Source organism: Emys orbicularis, chromosome 15 (genome assembly GCF_028017835.1).
Source record: "Emys orbicularis isolate rEmyOrb1 chromosome 15, rEmyOrb1.hap1, whole genome shotgun sequence".
NCBI classification, from domain to species: Eukaryota; Metazoa; Chordata; order Testudines; family Emydidae; genus Emys; species Emys orbicularis.
The window spans coordinates 18,693,757-18,712,287 of NC_088697.1; the positions used below are offsets into that span (position 1 = coordinate 18,693,757).

General features: G+C 43.3%; 1 protein-coding gene across 1 annotated transcript in view; it reads left to right on the plus strand.

Moving 5' to 3' along the window:
* FAM118B (family with sequence similarity 118 member B) overlaps positions 1–18,470 on the plus strand; it is a 30,957-nt gene extending 12,487 nt beyond the window's left edge. The window contains exons 3-10 of the mRNA XM_065417149.1: positions 4,279–4,355; positions 7,335–7,415; positions 10,143–10,395; positions 11,492–11,719; positions 13,965–14,093; positions 15,518–15,803; positions 17,445–17,501; positions 18,004–18,470. Coding sequence (XP_065273221.1) covers positions 7,342–7,415; positions 10,143–10,395; positions 11,492–11,719; positions 13,965–14,093; positions 15,518–15,803; positions 17,445–17,501; positions 18,004–18,044 — 1,068 coding nt within the window. The 5' untranslated portion in view covers positions 4,279–4,355; positions 7,335–7,341 and the 3' untranslated portion in view covers positions 18,045–18,470. The remainder of the gene's footprint in view (positions 1–4,278; positions 4,356–7,334; positions 7,416–10,142; positions 10,396–11,491; positions 11,720–13,964; positions 14,094–15,517; positions 15,804–17,444; positions 17,502–18,003) is intronic.
* Positions 18,471–18,531: the final 61 nt, after the last annotated feature.

Genomic DNA, 18,531 nt, shown 5'->3' on the forward strand with positions numbered 1-18,531 from the left:
TCCTTCTGTATGCTCTTGTGTATAGATCTTTCACACAAGACATAACCCCTAGCCCTCCCCTCAAGTAGCTAGATTTCATGGAGGAGGTCTGATTTCACAGTCTGTGATGTGTTTTTCATGGCTGTGAATTTGTGTGTATTACATCTGCATAGACTAAGTGTCTAACCATTCAGTAGCTGAGGGAAGAGCACTGCAAGTCTATGAGGGAATCAGGCAGCACTTACCGATGGGTATGGCCTGCATCTTCTGACTGGCCACAGCTGCAAAGGGGAGAGTCAGAGGCCTCACTTAGTCACTAGCAGCACACGTTTATCACTGCGTATGTGAAGCAATCGAGCTTTACTTAAAGATGTTGGGAAAGGTCAAAACCCGGGAGCTGGACTGTTGGATCTGTCAGAGATAGGCATTGGTAAGGTTAAGATTTTGTCATGGTTGTTTTTAGTAAATTCACAGAGGGCGTGTTCTGTCTATGACTCTTACTAAAAATAACGGGGAAGGGAGGAAGCTGACAGCCTGTGCCCCGCTGCCCAGGGGGTGGGAGCAGCTGACAGCTCCAGCCACCCGGGTCTGAAGTCGTGGAGGTCACACAAAATCACGGAATCCATGACCAACTCCTAGGCTTAGGCTTTGGCTATGGAAGCTTGTTCTTGCCACCTATTCTGCCTCCTGAAGGTGATGTCAAGGTTCCTTAGGGGATTTGTCCAAAAGGGATTGCCTTGAGCTAAAATTGTGTCTCTGTGGATTAAACACATCTTTAAAGGGGTAGGTGTGGCACGTCTTGCACTGTAAGGAGCAGATTCTGCAAGGCAACTTGTCACCTGTGTCAGAAGGGGCAATGTTAGACAGAACCGACAGCCAGGCCAGATTTGTAAGGTTCACAGTACCTGTTATACGCATTGTTCAGCTGAGTGTCTACTAGTCCTGTGTGAAAAGAGCTGAGCCACACTGGGGAGCGATATTCTGCTACAGAATAGTACAAGACAAGCCCATATTTCTCTAGTTTGGTCTGCCTACCAACTTAAGTCGGTATAACTACGTCACTCAGGGGTGTGAAAAATCCACACCCCTGAGCAACATAGTTACACTGACCTAACCCCGGCGTAGACAGCACTATGTCGACAGGAGGGCTTCTCCCATCAACATAGCTGCCGCCTATCGGGGAAGTGGAGTTCCTACGTCAATGGGAGAAGCTCCTGGTGGCATAGGTAGTGTCTCACTAAGCACTGCCATGGTGCAGCCGCAGCACTGTAAGGGTAGACAAACCCTCGGTGTCTGCACATTGGCTCTCTAGGTGATCCAGCTGTTTTGCTGATCAGGTTGTTTGTCTTATTTTTGGCAAGGCTTTGGTAAGATGTTCCTTGAAAGTCAAGGAACGGTCCAATAGAATACCTAGATACAGACTTTGGGTTGTAGTCTTCCTATGTCCATTCAGGAAGATGCGGCGTACTATGCAATATATTGTGATAGTTTCTATCATAGATCATATAAATATCTATGTACTTGTATTGACGATGGTACTTGTATTGATTGATCATGCTTTTCATCACTGAAATATGCTTTAACTTCCTCAGTTGGGGGATCCATTGGTATGTGACCTGTTATTTCTATTAGCAGTTGTGCTTTTGCTACAGACTTCCTGTGTGACCTTGAGCAAGCCACATAATTTTTCTGTGCCTCGGTGTCCTCATGTGTAGAATAGCTGTGAGACTGCCTGTATTGTTTGTGTTGAAGCATTTGGTTTTGCTGTAGTTGTACCCTCATTCTTCTAATTTGAATGCTTTTGCACAGCTGTCTGACCCGTACTTGGTCTCACTGATTGCGTCTTGTCTAAGTGTTATGGATTTATTGTTTGTGTAGGTTTTATACAGTTTTAGATGACATTTGAGTAGATTTAAGGATGATCCATTTTACAAATCACTTTGGTTGCACATAGTGGGTGTTCAATTATCTCTTGACTCTGCACACTCATTTCAAATCAAAGGGTAAGTCACTTCACATTATCTTAAAAACCTTTTCTAACCTGCATTCAGCATCGTACAGAGCTGTCAGAATAAAGAGCTCAGATTTTCACTCCAGGAATAAGATCAACAGGAACTAGTTATCACAAGATAAATATGAACTGACTTTCTCCATTGTGGGGGGAAAAAAATTGACTTAGTCAAACCATCTGAAAAATGCTTTTGGTCTTCCCTCCCTCCATAGAAGAGGGATAGTCTTATGATGGGAGAATAGGATTCTGGAGCCAAGAAACCTTAAGAGCTTGATGCTCACAGTCTCCAAAGTTACTGTAGCATAAACTGGGATGTTTCAGGAAGCAGGAAGAATGAACAATTGTTTTTTATCTGCGTGTTGCTATTCTCCATTTTCTCTTCACTTTTGTTCTTCATTGGGCTGCCATTCACAGCAATACCAGCTAGTGTAAGACTCCCCTCTGCAGCCTTCTCCACAATGCAGTTGTCAGGCGCTGTATAATGCCAATGCCTAATAACCTGGCCCAAAAGATGCTCATTTTCTCTCAGCTCCATCCCCCCTGGAGAGCAGCCATTTTGCCCTGGCACATGACCTGGAGACTTACATTTCTTGATTCTGGAATTAAAACCTTGATCTTAAGAACAGTAATCCCTGCCAGTAATAGCCTGACTGCTGCTAATGCTTTAAATATAAGCACTCTTTCCTGAGGTCTGACTAGGAATAATTTCTCTTGTTTTCGATAAGGGGAGGTTCAGTGTGATGGAAAGGTCTAGTTCCTGACAATAACTTAGAGACATTGTCCAGTTAAGTTAAAATCCAAATTTATTTATTCATACCATAAATTCACTTTAAAAAATTGACTTCTCCAGTTATGTTTGTTTACACTTTCCAGGCCCAGTGAAACACAAAACTATTTAGTTTAACTTTTGTTTATAGTCAGTTTCATGTTGACTCCTATGGTTAAGCACAATTTGAGTTTGCAAACGGTACAGGGAAATGCTTGCATCCAAACTCCATAAACAGTTTTGATATTTGAATGTCAATTGCCTGATATATGATGAGGGGAAACTAATATTAAAAACTTATGTTTTGTTCCTAAACTACCTTGGTGTTTCTCTTTAAAGAAATTGGAAGCTTATGCAGGCTACCTGGGCTTAGAACAGTGTCTCTGGAAAGCTTAAGTGGCCTACATAACTATTCACGTCAGTTTAAAAACTTGGCTGTGATTCCTGTTTTCAGTGTGGACTTGAGGAGATTTTGCATATATGAATGTGCAAAATATTTTATATTTCAGCTAGATTTTATCTGAGTTTCATGCTTAAGCACTGATAGTTCATGTCAAAACAAATTGTTATACTTTCTTTACACCTTTGTGCTGTGATTGACCTGCTTCCAAATGGTTCTGTGAGCAGTTTTTCTGTTAGCGGGAGTTAGAATGATCAGAAATAACTAAGGGATAGCTTACTCTGAGAAAAGAAACAGCTGCTTTTGGACTGAGTTTGACTAAGTTTTTTCACTCTTACTTTAGAAGATAATAACTACTTCTGAAAATTTTACCCTTCAAATGACTTAGTCCCAAAATACTTCTGATAACTTCCCCTAAACCTAATTATCTTTTGGCTTAATTTTGTTTATTTCATAGCTCCTTTAATTTAAAAAAAAAAAAAAAAAGGGGGGAATTAGAGTACAAAAAAGATGGAAGATTGCTAAACATGGGCAAAGATTTGTTAAGTGGGATTCCAAAAGGCAGATGTTGGAAGCCTTGAGTTCTCTTATCCTTTTCTCTTCCTACTTGTCACAGTTCCCTGTAGCAGTTGTTTTTGTTCCTACTTTCCCCTTGCAAAATGTCTGAGTTAATACCCAACTCATATTTTTGACTGAGCCTTGCCTTAGGGTGCTTAACTAAAATTGACAAGCCCCCAAACAATACGAGCAAGGCTGCTGTTTCTTTTCTCAGATCTTGCCAAGTGTGGTGCTGTACGTTGTTTTGTCCCTCTAAAGGATTTCAGGTGGCTTCCCAAAAACTGGGATAATGAAGAACTGCCAAAGCGAACTGTTTGATTCAGGTGTCAGAAAGTACTTGGCAGTCACCTGAAAGGAAAAGTAGTGGTGCATTGAAAGAATTAACCTGTATGATAAAATGTTCCCTAGGGGAACAATCACTGACCTGGATCATGTCAGAACTAATATTTTGCGGGGAAATTGCTTTTCCCTGTATGCCCTTTCTGGAAATAGGAGTAGTTCACACAAAAATGTATTGAGTCAGAAGGAATGAGGTGAAATTATTTTCATTTTGTACACTCACAGGTATGTACAAGTGTTGTGGTGATCAGCGTACTGCAGAAAAGAAGTAATCCGATGCAGAAGATCAAAACTTCTTAGAAGTGAGTACCCCCTGCCAAAAAGAGGATACTAGTAAAGGCCATCTGAGGCCTTCAAGAGGCACAGCTTGCACATACTATATCAGCATGTGGGACGAAATCCAGGGTGTATTTTGAGTTCTGTAAACAGTACTCATGATGATCTCACATTGCAGGCCACACTGATAACTTGGCCTGCAATGTGTAGGAGGTCAGACTGGATCATTGCGAGGGTCCCTTCTGGCCTTAACGTCTGAGTTTTACTTGCCAGAAGCTTGGGAACTGCACTTAGCAAATATAGTCTCTTCTGCACTCCCACGCCCCCAAATCATCCTGGGTCACAGTGTCAGGTCTGTGGGCTGAACCCCTGGACTCTCCATCTTTGTTCTCCAGTCAGTGCGGTAAGATGCAGTGATCTGTTTTAGAGGTGATTAGGGGACCGCCTGTCCCATGGGATACTTTCTGCCCTGCAGCTGAGAACGTGATGGCTCAGGGACAGGAAGAGATGATGATGGTGATGAAGAAACTGCCATGCTGCAGGGATATGTAATGTAAGTTAGAAATGAGACCTGTTGGACCATCCGGTCTATGTTGGTGCCTGTGCAGGATGGTTCCCTCCCTACAATGCTGTGTGGAGCTGAAGATGGAGATGAGTGACAGTGACTTCACCTGTATATGGTGCCACTATAGATTTCACTGCGTGTTTTAATGTTCTCAAAAATGCCATTATCCCTGCTAACAGATCTTTAATCATATTAATGTGGATAGTAGCACTTAATATTCTTTCATCTTTGTGTATGTTAAGAAACCCTCAACAACACTGATAGATTCTATTGCAAAGAACAGCTTTATTTAAATGTGTCACTGAAATAAAATTAAGTCTATCAATACAGGCTGAATGTAATGATTGTAGCTTTCTGCAACATTAAATGAAATCAACCGGAACTGGCTGGCTGAGGTTTCCAAAAGACTGGTACTCTCTGAATCAGTGTAATTCTGCCATTGTAGTGGCTAGGCAAGTAAGAGTCCCTGCCCTCCAGAGTGTGCCGTGAAGCCAATCACCAAAGTCTCTACCCTACTGAATTTCTCTAGAGCAGAGCATGCTAGCTCACACTGCCTAAAGGTGTGTCATAGTGTGTGTGTGTGTGTGTTCAGTGGATGTAAACGTAAGGTTGCTGAACATGCTGGCTCATGGTGAAGGCTGTTTTTTTGCTAATAGAATTCTAAAAATATGTGTTCTCCCTTCTTTGCATCCTAGTAATTCCTGTTGGACACTGATGCAAGTCAGGTGCATGCATCAGTGGGAGCCTGCAGTAGGCTTTTCCTGATCACCATTAAATGTGCTTTGTCAGTGTAAGCTGTAAATGAGCATCGTTCTAGTTCTGGAAACCAATGACACTGTTAATACAGACCCCAGTATTGCATACAACACAGCTGCATTACCAGGGTGTGCATGGAAATTAGCCAGCAGTGTTTGAAATGGATTTGTAGGTTGCATACTTGTAGGAAAAATTTAAAACTATAAATTTCCTAGGTACCTGAAAACACACTTTCCCACCACTTTATTTAGCTATCTTATTTTCAAAAAGATTATCACTTGGCTATTAAAATTCCTGAAGGGCTGGAATTTGAAAGACATCTTCAAAACAGGATATAGGAGCAAAGTTTTATTTTTCTTGTTTTGTAAACTACAGAAAATCCAAGTTGGTCACACTTGTATTATACTGCTGTGGGGAAAACGTTTAGCACTGTTTGCTCTCGTTGGGTTTGTGTCAGTGTTACTAAAACGGAATTGGGACCATGAAGTTAAGATGCAGAAGACATTAAGTTCAGTCCCCCCAATTTACAGCCACTAATATTAAGAGGGCACTGAGTTTTTACCCTAAAATACAATCTGCCTTAAAAGCTGTTTGTTGACTCAGGGGACTACTCCCCTGTAGATCATTTGTTCAGATCTGGCCCAGGTTGAATGGCCCTGTGTAAAATAAATTCTGGTCTCAGGCTAGTTGCTACTGAACGGACTTCCATGTCACACAAATGACCACCACATTTAGCACAAATTAGAATCTTGCTGGCCCCTTTGAGATGGCCTAGGACTGAGTAGGCAGTAGAGACTGAGATATACCCTCTCTTCCCCTTGGAACAGGCTTGTTCCGGAGGGGCTGACTTAGTAATAGGAGAAATATACTGGCAATTCTCCTGACCAAGGATTTCATTTGAAGGGGTATTGACAAAGAGTTTCAGGTAATTTGACGTTTAAATTGTCAGCACGAAAAATCTTCTGAAGTCTAGATCTATATAATGAATATGATCATTTACGCATCACTGAAGAACAAAAATAAATCCACACTAGCCTCTTTTGGAAAGTCAACAGAAATCTTTTGTGCTTACTCCTGCTGGCCCTGGAGCAGCAAGTTTGTTCTCAGAGAGGTGCCAACATTGCCCAAGGATGCAGGCCAACAAACCAAGATGAGTGGGCAAGGTAAAATGAAGGTGTTTGACTAGAATTGAGGTATTGCCTTGAGGCCAATGCTAGTGTCTTGGGGGAGGTCTGCTGCACAGCTGCAGGGGGGAAGAGGCGATCCCAGTGTCAGGCTGGCCTCAGGAGTGATAATGCAGTGGCACAATGATTATGGATGCTTTTTAAAACCAAATTAATTTCAGCTATTGAACCTGGGTGAAAAATGTTAGTGGGGAGCTGGTAAGGAATTCTTATTTTTAAGCTTCTGAGAGGATATGCTAGTTAATGGGGAGTTTGAAACTGTTTGTGCTCAGCATCCATTAGAATAGGCTCCTGGATACTTTGCAAAACTTCATTACAAATAAGTATTTGGCTCAGTAAAGATGAGCAACTAGGTTGGAGCTGAAGTGCAGAGTCCAGAATAGTGCAATCCTTAGCCAAAAAGTGATGAGAACTAAATATTTCTTCTTCCTTTACAAAGTTAGTTATTTAGACTGCTCCAGACCCATTAATTTTGCTTATTGTAAATTTGTCTGCTACAGAAACTGGATGGCTTCTACAGTGAGTGTGAACTTGGATAAAGACACGTCATTGGATGGAATACCACCTGCAAAAAAGCCCAGGTAAACTTACTTGTACTACATTGACATTGAAATATTAGTAAGAGGCAAATGATGAGAGCTTTTTTTCCATGACCCTGCACTCATTTTAGAAAGGGGTGTGACATCTGGCACTAAGACTCCGTGATCATTCCAATGCTTGTCTGACAATGTATGCTGTCTTCAACAATCCATTATAACCACTGTTTTCTTATCTATGTGGATAAAAATCTGTTTGGGGGGGGGGGGGATCAGATTTTATATAAATTATATTTTTGATATAAATCCGATTTTATTTTAATTACATTCTTTTTGAAACTAAACCTGTTTAAAATCTGAATTTAATACAAAATATGTTAGTCTACTTATTATAATCTCTTAAAACATTTTAAATAAAAAATAAATATACTGACTCCACGAGCCTCTATCAAAAATGGAGTGAAAGGCTGCTGTTCTATATAAAGGAGGACTCGGGGGAGGGGGGCGGAATCTAACCGTGGAGGTAAAGCTTTATAAATATGGAACAATAGCTCTTGTACTGTATTAAAGGCTTGATCCTGTGAGAGACCCAGGGGCTATGCTACTGGGTGCAAGAGACTGGGGAAGTTATCACAGATGTTGGGACCTGACCTCTGACTTCAGGAGACATCATCATATAGCTCAGTGGTTCTCAAACTTTTGTACTGGTGACCCCTTTCACATAGCACACCTCTGAGTGCGGACTCCCCCCTTTCCCCCCAATAAATTAAAAACACTTTTTTATATATTTAACACCATTATAAATGCTGGAGGCAAAGCAGGGTTTGGGGTGGAGGTTGACAGCTCGCGACTCCCCCAAGTATAACCTCGTGACCCCCTAATGTAGCTCATTACTGGGTAGCAAAAATATGTACCAAATTGAGGCTTTCCACTTGGTGATTTAAGTTGCCTTGGTTTAATTCAGTCCATCCTGTTTCTTGTGGTGATTTAACCTGTAGGACAAGGGAGTTAAGATTAAGAAAATCCCCAGGACTTGTCCCCTTTCAAAGCAGAAAAGGGCATCTGCTTTGCTTCAGTTTCTTTAACTCCCTATCATGCTGGAGGATGCTTAGATATTAGCCAGCACTCAGTGTTCTCTCTGGGTTGGTTCTGTGGAAAAGTGTCTGTCTGAAGAGCTGTTGGAGGAAGTGTATTCAACTAACCTGACTTATTTATTGTCTGTGAGAAGGCAGGAGAGTGGGTGAAATAAAACTTTATTTAAATAACAATAAAAATATCCAGGTCTTTAACTCTTTGTGGGGAAAAAAAGTTTGTTTTTCCTCCACCCTGCTGAATTTTAAAATGAACAGAGAGGAAGCTGGGAGTGTAGGTTTGCTTGCTAGGAATGCAATGATAGAAATGCCTACTGCTTATCAGTGTGGGAACGGAATCTCTTTCCTGAGATCCTGTTATTGCTTAGAATCGTCACTTTGCTTGGCTCATGCTCTGATACTCAGGATTTCAACCAACAGGATTCTGAAAATATAACAAGGTCTGGTTAACATTTCACTCCCATATTATTAGGGAAAGCTTGTTTCTTTTGTAGATGATGGGGGAGAATTGGGGTTCAGAATTAATCCCCTGAATTTTCTGAATAAACCGAATAGAGCCAGATTTGCAATAGCAACCATTAACACATACTGCACAAACCAAAGGATCAAACAGTTGTTTTCTCAAATGGCAGCTAGCACATGGGACTGTGCGGATCTCTAACGAGCTTTCAGGCCAATCTACTGCTGTACCCCCACAGCTTGGTACAGAACCTGCATTGAGACACAGGCACTGACTATGGGAATGTCTACACTGCAAAACCCAAAACCCCGCGGCAGCAAGTCTCAGAGCCTGGATCAGCCAACTTGGGCCTGCGCTACTGAGCTAAAAATTGCAGTGTAGATGTTCCTGCTCATGCTGTGAGACCTGTTGAGGGGGGAGGTTCTCAGAGCCCGGGCTTGATCCCAAGCAGGAATGTCTGCACCGCTATTTTAAACGCCATAACCCAAGGCCGAGTTAGTTGGCCTGAGACTTGCTGTGGAGGGGGAGGTTGCAGTGTAAATGTACCCTAGGTATCTCTGTATTTACTTCCCATCCTTGCCGAGTGTCAAGAGTTTACAGATTGTGTTCCTTTTGTATTTGGCCTGCTTCTCTTTGCTCATTCTCTCGGTATTACGTGAAACACTCTAGGCTCCCCTGCTGGGTAAACCCCGCTGTAGTTAGTGTGTTATCACCAGTGATGGTAATTCAATAGGGTGTTGGTAAAATATGACTTAAAACATAGTAGAGGAACACCGCCAACAAAGTAAGGGGGTGGGCGGGCAGACAGTCCCTCTATAAGACTCTGCGTGGTCCAAGCTTTGACTCTGCTCCTTTTCGTGGCTCACCTAAAATCCAGCCATCCTTCTAACCTGCATTTCTAGATGGGGCCAATTGCCAGGATCTCTGCTGTCCTGCAACTAAAGTTACTTGACTTACTCTGCTTTAGAAATTGGCCAGGGTGATGGGGCATTTTGCCTTAACAGGGCTGGTAAAGGACCAAACTGTGAATATCTCATACCTATAGCTGGCTGTTACTGGCCTGTAGAACTGTGCATTGCCTTTTGAGGGAACTCTGTCACTTCCTGCATGCCAACCCCTTCAGCCTTGTCCATTGTCTCCTCTAAGTTCTGTGACCCGTGTGTGCATTTGGGACACTCATTTATGTCAGCACAAATGTGCTTCTCTCTTACCTCATTCCAGAAAACTGTTGCCAAGCCTTAAAACCAAAAAGCCCCAGGAACTTGTTCTGGTAATTGGGACAGGGATCAGTGCAGCAGTAGCTCCTAAAGTTCCAGCACTGAAGTCTTGGAAAGGGTTAATCCAGGCCCTGCTGGATGCTGCTATTGACTTTGATCTTCTTGAAGAGGAGGAGAGCAGAAAGTTTCAGAAATGTCTCCAAGAAGATAAGAACCTTGTTCATGTTGCCCATGACCTTATCCAGAAACTATCTCCGGTGAGTGAGCACATGCAGCAGGATTCATCAACTTCAATGTGTAGAATGTGGCTTTGAGAGCAAGGGGGTGGCCAAGGATTCTCCCCAGCCATTGCCCCCACTGGGCCTGGCTGGAGCTTCCAGTCAAAGCTGGGTATTGCTCTCTCTGAAACCCATCCAGTGGTCCTGGGCCTGTCCTTGGGGCAACCTCCGGTTTGAGAGAGTTGCATGAAGTGGCTGCTCCCACCACTTAGTGTGCCAGGATCAAGGCACCAAACCAGTCTGGCTCCTCAGTCATATTAGCTTGATGGCTCTGGCCCAGAATGTCATGATGTTGGGGGCTCAGATGCCAGTTTGTCTGTGGAGATCAACTTGCTCTATATGCTGTTTCCTTACATAGCTGTATTGCAGAAAGTACCTGCTCCCTTAGCAGCCTATTTTTGCACTGCGGGAGAGAGAAAATGTTGTTTTTTCCTTAGTGATTTACGGGTAAGCATGGTCTCAAAGGTGGTGCGGCTGCAGGGGGTAGCCCTGAGGATGTATTGTTTGGGGAAGAACGTGCTTCTGAGTTACGGGTTTTGGGGAGGCCTGGCTGCCACTGGTCTTATTTCTGGGGTTGTGGGTTCAGATCCAACCTCAGGCCTTGTGCTCCTCCTTGCTGCTGCCACCAAAGGGCAGCACTAGAGGTGCTGCAGTTAAGTGTTCTATTTTGAATGATTCAATCTAGATCCCTTCTGCCTGCCTGTGTGTTCAGTAGACAGTAAAGATCCCACTGTACTTGAAGGAAAGAGCAGGGTGCCTTGCTTCTGGCTCCGAGCGATGAATGTATTAGACATGCCTGGACGGGCAGATGATGAGTTTGGTGTCCTGGCCGACATTCCATCTCTGCTGTTAATGCAGCCTTGCACTCTGTAACCTGAAAGCTCTTTCCTGATCACACAACTGCTGCTCTGTTTGCCTTACACATAATCTGTGCCCCCCGCTAACTCATTGCTTGGCAAAGCGCTTTAGGCTATGTATGTAGGTTTGTTTACTGCCCTCGTCCCCAGTGTATGAAAAGTGCTACAGGAAATCAAATTCCCAACTCTGACTTTGGTTTGTTTGATTCCCTCCACAGCGCACTAGCAATGTCCGCTCCACATTTTTCAAAGACTGTTTATACGAGGTGTTTGATGACCTGGAGTCTAAAATGGAAGATTCTGGGAAACAGCTGCTTCAGTCTGTGCTTCGCTTAATGGAAAATGGAGCACTCGTATTAACCACGAACTTTGATAACCTGCTGGAACTGTATGCAGCAGACCAAGGGAAACAGCTTGAATCTCTCGACCTTACTGATGAAAAAAAGGTAAAAAGTGTGTCAGCCAGGCTAAACATTCTGCTCTTTGTTCACACAAGTCATAGGTCAGTGGTGGTAGAACATCCTGCACCTATGTGAAATGTCATGCGATTGACACTGACATCAATTTATAGTGGTAGATAAAATACACCTGGCTGGATCATCTTTAGTGTTGTACATTTAAGTGCCTCTGGGAGAGGGGTTGGTAAGAGCAGTGCATCCTTCAAGTTCTTTGCGTCCCAAATGTCGATCCTTAGAAATGCCGTGATTGCTGGCGGACATCCTTGTGACTCAGGAGAAGCCTCCAGGCATCTTTAACAGCTTTCGTACTGCTTTGATCTGTTGTTAGGACTCCTGGCTTGCAGTTGCCAATGTACTCCCAGCTTTATTTGACTCCAGGTGGGACTTGGCTTTAAGATTTTGAACTATGCGGGAAGCTATACACCCCAAACAAATCTGATCAGTCTTTTTAGATAAAACATATTCCTTTTGGGGTACATTCTAGAATATATAATGCACACAGGGCCATAACCTTCAATTAACCCATCTACTCTTCTGTTTTTGTCTCCTTTCCTTCTCGCATCCACCATGTGGCTTCTTGTCATCTTCCTGTAATCTCTACTTTCTTCCATGTAGCCCACCCCTTTTCCTGGACCCCATCCCTGATCCACTTTGCCATGTCAGAACTCTCCTCCAAGTCCCTCCTTGCTTCCCCCACAAGGTTTCTGATCCCTAGTTCTTCCCATGATGGATCAGTCACCCAATAGACAGAAAATCCTAACTTTATATTACTTTAACCAACAGCACATTCTAAATTCCACCACTGTCACTTGGCGCTCTGCATCCTATTCCTGATCCTTACATTGTCAGTTTAGATCTTGGGCAAGAATCAGCTCTCCATACTGTCCATAAAGTGCCAAGCACGCTGCAGGGGCTATAGAAATAGTGTGAGTAGTTAGTGATTCTTCCACACACACACACCCCCCCCCCCCCCCCCATTAGGACTAAGTAAAATATACCACAGTTCAATCACATTTCTAAACTCCAGTCTCCGACATGACCTCCTAGTCCAGGGGTCGGCAACCTTTCAGAAGTGGTGTGCCGAGTCTTCATTTATTCACTCTAATTTAAGGTTTCGCGTGCCAGTCATACATTTTAATGTTTTTAGAAGGTCTCTTTCTATAAGTCTGTAATATATAGCCAAACTAGTGTTGCGTGTAAAGTAAATAAGGTTTTTAAAATGTTTAAGAAGCTTAATTTAAAATTAAATTAAAATGCAGAGCCCCCCGGACCGGTGGCCAGGACCTGGGCAGTGTGAGTGCCATTGAAAATCAGCTCGCATGCCGCCTTCGGCACACGTGCCATAGGTTGCCTACCCCTGTCCTAGTCTGTACTGTTGGATATATTTGCAATGATACAAATGTAGCATTCTCAGTCGTGGCAGGATTAAATAAGGAGATGAGGTGTATAGGAATGAATTTGCAAACATGGTTAGAAACTATGAAAATGTGATAAGGATTTTTTGTTGTAGCATACAAAGGCTAAACTGTTAAGCTTTCTCAAAACTGTTTTGAGTCTAGATTGGAAATAGAATAAACTTGTAGATTTAAGAGAAATGCATATTAAAATGTCAGCTTGTTTTATCCTTTCCTTGCTGAGTTCTGAATCAGGATTCCACCTCTTCCTATCAACAGTGGGTGACCAGGACAAACAACTGAACCTCTGGTGCAAATGAGCATTGTGGCACCATTTTAGTCTGAGGTGTGACAAGCTGTATCCGGAACTCATGAGAGTAGGGACATGAAGGAGAAGCTAACTTTTCAAATAGACTGAAATTCAGTATGCTCCTGAAAAGCTACACGCTGTTAATAACGTGAAGCAATTACTGAAAAATGATGACTGCAAGACCTGCAGTGAGGAGCTTGGGAAGAGCATCTGGTTCCCCTATGGAGAAATGGCCCAAGCTGACCCTTGATGGGCTTTGGATAAGCACTGGCCTCCTGTGGTTTAGATGCCTTGAAGATGATTTGGGTTTGTTTTCTCCACATGCACTGGGATGTCTCTGCATCTCCTCCTCCTCCTCCAGAGTTTCAGGAATGTTCCTTAACAGTTTAATTCCTGGAATGTGAGATTTGGCAAATGAAGACCTCAAGTAATGGCCCACTCTGCCCCCACTAACTTCTGTCTTGCCCAGGAACCCAAACGGATGGGCACTTCTTGCTGATATTCCCCAGGCTGTGTTTATTTTGTGCAGGTGCTGGAGTGGGCGCAAGAAAAAAGGAAGCTCAGTGTCTTGCATATCCATGGAGTTTACACAAACCCCAGTGGAATAGTGCTTCATCCAGCTGGGTATCAGAATGTGCTGCGCAATACAGAAGTTATGGTGAGCTTCAGCCTGCTTGTGCCCCCCCCCCCCCCCCCCCAAGACGCCTAAGCTGAGAATGCTTTGCTTATCTACGGTCTTGTGCTTGTTTGGCTTTTCCCTTCATCTTTTGGGGGTAATGGGGCTGGCTTTTCCAGCTAATATTTCTGCTTCAGCATAAGGTTCAGATTTCATGGAGTTCAAAAATGTTGCCTTGAAAGGGGCAAGACTCAGACTGTATTGAGAGGTGGAGTGTTTCCATTTTCACTGTCACTTGTTGTTCATGGCAGACTTGGTGTTGACTTTCTGCTGATATGATAGTTACCCTGAGAGACTGAATCTTCTCTGCCTGGAGGTAGGATTGGTGGGACCTATGGATAAAATCAATGTTTTCTACCTCCTGGCAATTGCATGTAAATATCTATAGATCTTGTGTGTCGTTGAACACTGTCCTTAGTGTGAGACTAGAATATACTTAGAATAGGATGTTCAGTTACAGGGTACAGAAACATCCAGAAACCCCCCTCTTGATCAAACTTCTCAGGCTACTAAAGCCGACCTTCCTAAATTCGTTCCAGAAGAGTGGAAGAAAGCTAATGTGGCTTAAAAAGGGCAAACGGGATGACCTGGGTGATTATAGGCCTGTCAGTCAGACATTGATCCCAGGCAAGATAATGGAGCAGCCGATACAGGACTTGATTAATAAAGAATTAAGATGGTAATATAATTAATGCCAGTCAACATAGGTATATGGAAATGGATCCTGTCCAACTAACTTGTAACGTCATCAAAATATCAGGTTTGGTGGATGGAGGTAATAGTGTTGATGTAATAGACTTACGTAAGGCATTTGACTTGGTACTGCATGACATTTTCAGTAAACTAGTACTATATAAAACTAACATGGCACACATTAAGTGGATTAAAAGCTGGCTAACTGATAGGTCATTGTAACTGGGGAATTATGGTTCAGCAGGTGTGTTTCTAGGGGGTTCTGCAGGGGTTGGTTCTTGGCCCTACATTAGTAACATTTTTATTAATGACCTGGCAGAAAACAAAAATTTGCAATGACACACAAATTAGGGGATTAGTAAATAACGAAGAGGACAGGTCACTGACACAGAGCAATCTGGAGCGCTTGGTAAGATGGGTGCAAGCAACTAATATGCATTTTAATATGGCTAAATGTATACACCTGGGCACAAAGAAGGTAGGCCATACTTACAAGATGGGGGACTCTATCCTGAGAGTTTAGGGTGAATCTGTGTTTAGGATGAATGGGTGAGTTGCCATGGGATAGTTCAGTTTATTGTTAGCGTTCCTAATTCAAATAATTGTAAGGAGCCTGGGATCTAAAAGCCAACTAGTGTGTAACTTGCACATTGTGAAGGCTGCAATAAAACCTGCCCAAACTGCTAAGATACTTTTTATCTTTATTTTTAAAGGGGGAGATCCAGAAGCTGTATGAAAACAAATCATTCTTGTTCCTGGGCTGTGGCAGGACTGTTGATGACACCACGTTTCAGGCCCTTTTCCTAGAAGCTGTGAAGCACAAGTCGGACCTGGAACACTTCATGCTTGTGCAGAGGGGAGATGTGGATGAGTTTAAGAAGCTCCGTGAAAACATGCTGGATAAAGGGATTAAAGTCATTTCATATGGAAATGAATATGCAGACTTACCTGACTACTTTGAGAGGCTAACCAGTGAGATCTCCACACGGGATCGAACAGGTACATGGAGTGATGGGCTCTGTGGTGAATAGTAATGCACCACACCCTGGCATGCATCACCTCATCGCTCCAAGCCACTTCAGCCAAGGGCTTCTGTGTTTAAATATGACAGTTTACAAGCTCTGAGGGTTTTTTTATAATGGTAAAGCCCAAGCTACCCATTCTCAGCCTTGAATCTCATTCAGATATTACTGCCCCTTTCTCTACTCCCTTGGCGACACTAAAATACCAGTTAACAGAAGATTTGAATTACTGAAGATTATTCCTTTGGCATAATCTGTACCTTTTTCACATTTTTATTACTCATTGAATCACTTGTTCTCCCCAAATTATTCAGCTGAAGTAATGCAGTTGGGGTCTGGTTTCACTTTAGTCCTGGTTAAATGTAACTACAGTAAGTTGTTTTGATGCTGTTGCTTGGGTACCGTTCCTCTTACACATCAAACATGATTTCTAGTTTGTTTTATAGCAGTCGTCTTTTTCCTCCACTCTACACCTTCAGTAAAATGAGTGATGGAACATTCCTGCAGCTGGATTGCTTGACCTGCAAATGACTTAAAATAAACCAGCTTGTGTCTCTCGCTGATGCTGTGATGTATAAAAGGCCAAATTTTGGGCTTTTTGCATTTACCTTTTAGAACTATCAGGGAAAGGAACTGACTTGCTGGAGGATAGCTGGCAAGTCTGATTTATGCTCAAAGAGCATGGTTGAAGAGTGTGGTTGAGTCTCCAACATTCCGGTGGGGAGGAGAAGCTTGTTAGTCCCTGAAGTTCATTGCCTGAGCAAAGCAATGCCCGACACTCAACTTCATGGTGTTTGTATGTCTAGTTGTCTAGAAATCAAAGAATCACGTGGGGCAGCCATTACCACCTTCCAGCAGAACACCCCCATACCAGCTCTGCCTGTTGTCTAATAGTTTAAAATGTTGCCACCCTGACTTATTTCCCCTAGAGACAGGAAATAATGATGGGGGAAGAGAAGCATGGTGAGGAAGGGGGAATGGCTGGGCCCACAGAGCTCCTGGCATGGAGGTGTGCAGGGAATCCCTGAAGTCGGCAGGCATGGGAGGGTGGTACCCCAGGAGAGGGGCAGGGATGATGTAATGAGCTCTGCTTACAGAAACAATGCAGTGTATTGCCCCCTTCTGTAACAAGCCCTTTTCCCTTCCAACAACTCAGCTGTCTCTCTCTGGGTGCTTCTGTTCTCTAGCTCTCCAGTCATGCTGGCAGTCTAGACACAGGACCTCCATTTCTAAGGGGAAAGCAGATTGTTTGAAAGTAGCTCAGGCCTTTAGCCATCAAAACACCAGAGGCACAAGCCAAATAGTTTCCTTTACTGGTCACCTTTTGTAGTTGTGAATTCTACATGTGAGCTCCCAGTGTGAATGGTGGCTGCTCATGCAACCTACAGTACCTTTCAGGTCTATATTTGAGATGTAAGATTGATCCTTCCCTTCCAAGGTGCAACTTCCAAACCACTCCTTCCCTCACTCTTGCACTGGGGGGCACTACCACAGCAGGAACAGGAAATGTTGAGTTCCCTTGGGTTCTTCACTGCTTCAGGTTTTGTTTCCTGGGGTTCTAGTTGGCTGTAGCCATACCAAATAACATTTCTTAAATGGTATTTTCTCTGTTCCCCAGGTCTGCCTAGAGAAGGACAGCTAAATGGCTCTTCTACAGCCCACACTGAAATCAAAGGTATGGAACTTACTTATGAAGCTTGAGAGAGATCATGGCAAAACTGATAATCCATTTGCCTAACCTGTGGGGCAGCTCTGGAGGTATATGTCCAGAGGGGGGTATCCCAAAGGTGCTAAGGGTACCCGCTGCTTGTGCATGGAGGAATGAGTAGTGGCAGCTTTGAGATGTGCCAGTAATGCTGGATCTGAAAACAGTAATTCAGAACAAACTATCTTCCTTCCTCAACTGGCTGACATGGAGGAATGGAACTGAAAGCAGCTTTCACTGAAGGTTAGCCAGGGACACAGATCAAAAAGCAGCTTAAACGCTGCTTGCACCTAGTCACAAATTAACACTTACCCAGAAGGGAGCATGTGCTACTCTTCCTCTTCCAGGGGCTACAGCTGATCACTGCTATGGTAGGATCAAAACTAGCACTTGGGGGTGCTGTGAGCAGTTTAATTAGGATGAATTAAATACTGTCCTAGACATGTTTGAAAGGATATTTTAACTTTTACAGAAGGTGCAGCACCTGAGCATCTACCCTTGCAGCTCAACTGATTGTGCTACTGGTTAATCTGAGTTAAAGACCCTGGCACCTACTGCACAGGCCTGTGAACCTCAGTCAGAATGAAGAATCTCCCCTTTTCAGTAGCTGGTTCTTAAGCAACTGGGATTCAGCTGTGATCCTGCCACTCTAAAACTACCAGACTTCACGTTGGTAGGTCCTGGCTGGTGAAGCCGACTTGTAGTTTACACAGCAGCTGTGATATCCTCTCTCTCAAGGTTGCAGAATCTGCAAGGAGAGTTTCTCTCCCTCTGAGCAGCAGCAGCCTGGGCAGTTTCATACCTTGTACTTTTGTATTCTGTACATTTCAGGGAAATGAAACTTGCAGTTTTTATTACTTGAAGCTCTAGTTTTCTAGTTCTTTCTTTATACTGTACAGTATTTTGTACGTTGAAGGTGTATTAAAAGCTTGCTTCACTTAGCTGCTTTGGCTTGATTCATTTGATTAGGGTGCAAGCTGTCTGTATAGACCTGGGACAT